Genomic DNA, 5,750 nt, shown 5'->3' on the forward strand with positions numbered 1-5,750 from the left:
ACCGGCTACAAAACCAAAATCCTTTTCCCCAAAAATTAGGTATTAAGGAGACCCTTTTTGGACATTCTACCTTGCCGACATAAATGTGGAATAGGATTAATGCTCAAATATGATGCGGAGAAGGTACTTGAAGGATTTGATCGACATACTCCATTTTGGAAGTGGATCTTCATGGTGCTCTTGAACCAACTTAAATTAAAGAAGCTTACACCTGGGAAGTTTTTGTGGATTCTGGAACTATAATGTTTATAAATGAGAAAATTAAAAATAAAAAAATCGCCTGAGAGCTTTTTAAATAAATCATATTATTAGGGTTTTTTTAGGTTTTCACGATTTTGCTTGGAAACTGCAAGCCTTATCAAAATGGAAATAAAGTAAGTGTTGTAGCAGTGAAAATTCTCTACAAGATTGTCTTTTATGGTATTTTCGATTTTGAGATATAGAAGTTCAAATTTTGACACTGCACTGGCTGTATCGCCCCATTTATAAAACAATGACATGTACTTTAAGTAAAAACCGCTTACACCTGGGAAGTTTTTGCGGATTTTGAAACAGCAATGTTTATAAATGAAAATGAAAATGAATGAAAAAAAATGGCTGTAGGGACTTTTAAATAAATCGCGTTCAAGTTCACATTTTTAGGGTTGTTTTAGGTTTTCGCGATTTTGCTTGAAAACCGCAAGCCCTATCGAAATGGAGCTAAAAAATGTTGTAGCTGTGAAAAGTTTCTAGAGGATTGACTTTTATGATTTGTTCCCAGGTTGTACCATGATTGAGATAAAGAAGCTCAGGTCACAGTTTTAGTTTTCTTTGTTCGGGTTCCGCGATGTTGCTTGAATACGGCAAGTCTTATCGATGTGGGCCCTTCGAAAAACGTATATCTGTTAAAATTCTCTACAAGATTTGCCTTTGTAATTTTTTTCCCTAGGTTGCACCATTTTTTAGATATATAAGTTTAAGTTGGGAAATTGCAGTAATGACATTGTTTAGTAAGGAGACTATACAGTCAGTGAATTGTCGCAATTTGAACTTCTATATCTCAAAAATCGTAAAACCTACGAAAATATCATAAAGGACAATCTTGTGGAGAATTTTCACTGCTTGCGGTTTCCACGCGAAAACCCTAAAAATGTGAACTTTGACCGCGATTTTTAAATAAATAAAGCGCTCCGGCGATTTTTTTGATTTTTCTCATCTTTTAACATTGCAGTTTCAGAATCCGCAAAAACTTCCCAGGTGTAAGCTCCTTTCATTTAAAGTTGCTTCAAGAGCACCATGACCATTATTTCGATGAGGCACAATTTTGGTCGTATCAAAGTGTATATGCCCTTTTTAGCCTTAATGCTGAGGATATAATAGACGTCGCGCTTCAAAAACAGCAAAGGATAGCACGCAAGTTAACGTAGTTAATTAAGTACGAACTGACAACAACACTTTCATCTAGATATCGGAAAGCGGCAATCACAACCGACAGTTGTAGAATAATCCAATCAGCATACACAATCCCGATAGCATACAAGCCAAATGGAAAACTATTGCTCACTCTTACTTGGGTATCAGGAGACCCCACAAAAGATATCATGATATGATCAGGAGTGCCATGCTGCCGCTTAATTGAAGAATACGCAGAAAAAGAAAACATCAAACTGACAGCTGGGTGTAGAATCATCCTCCTGTTGCGATTATGTAAGTTAACTAGTAAGATATACACATAACTTACTGGGGATTAGGCAAAAAACACATTTGCAAGCTGTTGGTATTCAGTAGTGGCGATTACGACGGTTCCGAAGTAAACAAATCCCTGAATATCCCACAGCGCCTATACATAAAAAAGGTTTTGAATGTTGAATACCCATCCAGAATAAGGTCAAGACGGCTGGGGAGAGGTTGAATCTCAATTGTCCTTGTTGCAGCAGAAGTTGTATGACTGCTTACATTTGATCCCACACTCACAGCACTGGTGGATTCTGGCCATTCTCTCTCCGGTTGCAGAGAGTTAAAGTCACTCACTAAAACTTAGTAAAAGGTCGCCGAGAGGCTTAAATAGATTGATCCTGTTAAACTTAGGTTGAGGCTGTATTGTTAAATATGCACGTATTAGTAAATATGTGTGGGCTAAGTCTTTTAAGTCCGTACTATAAAAGCGTCATGGATAAGTACACCCAGCGGTGTACGACGAATTGATAGTACAATACCTAACGCACGACAAGCTACATTTGTTTTGCTGTCCAGCTAACCCCACTTACCTGTCTCCTGATTCTTTATGGATGCAGCCAGTACAGGTTGCAGATTTTTTGAATCTGAATAATATAATGTCCGGTGGTAAATGGGGTTTCTGTAAGGAAAGATCCCTAGTCAACCGCAAAAACAGGTAGCCAACCGCAAAACACACATCATAGATTTGTTTTTAGTTAGAAATGCACTGAACTTCATACAAGGTGGCGCAAAAGTAATCTTCCGAAGTTTTTTGGCTGTAAATGGCCGCCGCCACAGTTTATTGTCATTTGAGCCCTTTTTAAGGTATTTTACATCACTTTGGCCAAAACTTTCGGCGATAGGTCCTAACATCCTTGGTGGATATTGTCTTTAAGAGCTGAAAGTGTCTGAGGCTTGTTGACATAAACCCGCAACTTCAAAAAGCCTCACAAAAAGAGGTCTGGAGCGCATCATCACTCATGATTATTATACCCTCAGCATTTATGCTAACGAGGCTATATACACTTTCATACGGGCAAAATGTGCCTCATCGAAATAATGGTTTTAGACCCCAAGTATGTTTGGACGAAATGTGTTTCAGACAATTTGGAGTCGATTGATCAATGTCCGTCAGTCCGTCTGTCTGGCTGGCTGGAGCGCACGATAACTCTCGAACGGATAAACCGATTCGATTCAAATTTTGGCCTTCGTAATATTTTGTCCAAACTTAGTTTAAGTTCGAAGATGGGTTATATCGGTCCACTCCTTCCGGTACCTCCCCCACAAAAGTTCCAAAATGTTCGGAAAATTTGTTCCTACGATAACTCTTGAAGGGAGTAACCGATTTGGTCCATACTTTGCAAATCGTGAAATGTCTACCAGACTTAGATGAGTTTACAATATAGTCTCAATAGGTCCACTCCTTCGGGTACCTCCAACACAAAATTTGGGATAAGTTCAGTTTAGAATCTGCTCTCGAATCGTTTTGATTTTTGTTTTAGCAACTTGTATTTACCTTCATCAGGGGCAAGTCCACACTTCCTGAGAAAATAGCCCCAAAGTTGCAAAAAAACCCTATGACACCGTGTGAGGTAGTTGGAGCGCAGGATAAATCTCGAACGGATCTGCCAATTCGGTCCAAAATTTGGCCTTAGTAATATTTTGTCCAAACATAGGTTGAGTTCGAAGATAAGCCATATCGGTCCACTCCTTCAGGTACTCCCCCCGGAACAGTTCAAAAATGTTCGGAAAAATTGTTCGTACGGTAACTCTTGAAGGGAGTGGCCGAATTGGTTCATACTTTACACATCCTAATATATATACCAGATATAGATCAGGTTCAAATATGGAATATATTTGTCCACTCTATCCGGTACCTCCCACACAAAATTTCGGATAAGTTCACTATGATTTTTGTGGAAGGAACTTGCATTCGCTGCCTCAATTACGATGGTAACATTTTTTCAGGGGCAAGTCCATACTTCTTGACCAAACAGCCCGAAGTGTGTAAAAACCCCCTATGGCACGATATGTAGTGTTTGGAGATTCACTTCCATAATGGTCAATGTCGATTCACGTTGTGCCAAAGTCACCGACCGATTATTGGTCAAATAAATAGCCACCAATATTCCGCGTTCTGAAGCAGTGTAGCGTAACATTGTTTATTAACGTGTATTTCGCATGTGTTTACTACACAAATGTCAAAACAGAACTGATATTAGGGCCCAATTGCAAAAATTATAGCATTTTCTGATAGGAGGATTACTTTTGCGCCACCTTGTATAAAGGCTGTCGTTGCTGACAATATCGACCAAACTACAGTCGTAGCACTTGGGGACCGACGAATTTCTACATTATAGACAAAATTCGCTGTAGAAAGATTATTGTGTCTTAAAAATAACTTCTTTATAGAGAACTATTCGTTGCAGGGAAATTCGTTATAGAAAATTTCTACAGTGTACAGAGAATAGTTGCAATTATAATTACCCAATATAATTTGGTACCCACATCTATTTGAAATCAAAAACAATTTTATTTATCACTGCAATAAAAGTATTTGATTTATTAAATCTCTTTTCACTTCTAAAACCCGGTGACTTAGCGCCAAATATGGATTCTCTTCGCATATGAAACCCATTTTGGCACCACAACGTGTATCATTCCATTCGTAATCGGTCTTCTCCCATATATGGACACAATGTTCGCTGTTATTGTAATTATCTGGATTACCCACATTCCAGTTGACAAAATCAAAATGTTTTCCAGTTAGGGGCCAGACAAAACGACCTTCCTCAGCCAAATCATGGCCTCCAATGAATAAATTGATTTTCACTGTGTGCAAAAAAATAAAATCGATCGATAATTAATTTAATTGTAAATCGATTAAAAAATATCTTTTTACGTTTTTCATTCCTCAGCAATGTGGTTAGGGCGGCATTTTTTGCAGCTGTGTCCACTGTAATCAGGGTTAAATTTCTCATGGCACATTCATTCCAGGCTTGAAACCAATTATACTGTAAAAGAAAATGCAATTTATTTAATATATATTTGTTTATAATATATGGGATTTCTGAGTGCAATCGGACACTTTTACGGAGATATCGTGCCTTGAAAAATTCGAATTCTGTAAAACCTATATGCAATAAAATACTCATAACTTCTTTAGTATTGGTCCAATTTGAACAAAATATTTTTTGAATTTTTTTGTTGTTTTAACAGCTATTTAAAGTTTCACGAATTAATAAATAAAATCAATTTTTAACAAATTTCTTGATTTTTTTTGTATTAAACTACGATCAATTACAACAATTGTAAGTCCTCTTTGATTTGAATAACTACTACTTTTTTAATTTTTATACCCTCCACCATAGGATGGGGGTATATTAAGTTTGTCACTACGTTTGTAACTACTCGAAATAATCATTGTAGACCCCACAAAGTATATATATTCTTGATCAGCGTGCAATTCTACATCGATATAGCCATGTCCGTCCGTCTGTCCGTCTGTGGAAATCACTCTAGCGTCCGAACGGATTGACGTAGGTTGATGAAATTTTGGGAGAATATGTTATATTTACGTAGGACTTTTGGTATTGAAAGTGGGCTATGTAGGTCCACGCTTTCGTATAGCCCCCATACAAAATGACGCGTGACGCGTCGTCGTTTTAAGGAATTTTTAAGATATTTGGCCCATTTTACCACCGAATTGGTTGTAATTTGGTACTTTGTGTCTCCAGAGACCAAAAAATATTCCTACCAAAGTTGGGTTATATAGGTCCACGTTTTGGTATAGCCCCCATATAAGGCCCCATATAAAGTACGCGTCATTTTAATATATTTTGAATGTATTAGACCCATTTGACCACAGAATTGGTTGTAATTTGGTATTTTGTGTATTCAGAGGCCAGAAAACATTCCTACCAAAGTTGGGTTATATAGGTCCACGTTTTGGTATAGCCCCCACATAAGGCCCTTATAAAGTACGCGTCATTTTAATATATTTTGAATGTATTAGACCCACTTAACCAAAGAATCGGTTGTTACTTTGTATTTTG

General features: G+C 37.4%; 1 protein-coding gene across 1 annotated transcript in view; it reads right to left on the reverse strand.

Annotated features, from left to right (window-relative positions):
- Positions 1–4,225: 4,225 nt before the first annotated feature.
- Positions 4,226–5,750, reverse strand: part of LOC141396942 (lectin subunit alpha-like) — a 5,725-nt gene continuing 4,200 nt past the window's right edge. The window contains exons 2-3 of the mRNA XM_073972678.1: positions 4,598–4,709; positions 4,226–4,527 (exon numbers count right to left, since the gene is read on the reverse strand). Of these exons, the coding sequence (XP_073828779.1) occupies positions 4,235–4,527; positions 4,598–4,709 (405 nt within the window). The 3' untranslated portion in view covers positions 4,226–4,234. The remainder of the gene's footprint in view (positions 4,528–4,597; positions 4,710–5,750) is intronic.

Source organism: Musca autumnalis, unplaced genomic scaffold (assembly GCF_047663935.1).
Source record: "Musca autumnalis isolate F117 unplaced genomic scaffold, ASM4766393v1 scaffold_3, whole genome shotgun sequence".
In the NCBI taxonomy this organism is placed as follows: Eukaryota; Metazoa; Arthropoda; class Insecta; order Diptera; family Muscidae; genus Musca; species Musca autumnalis.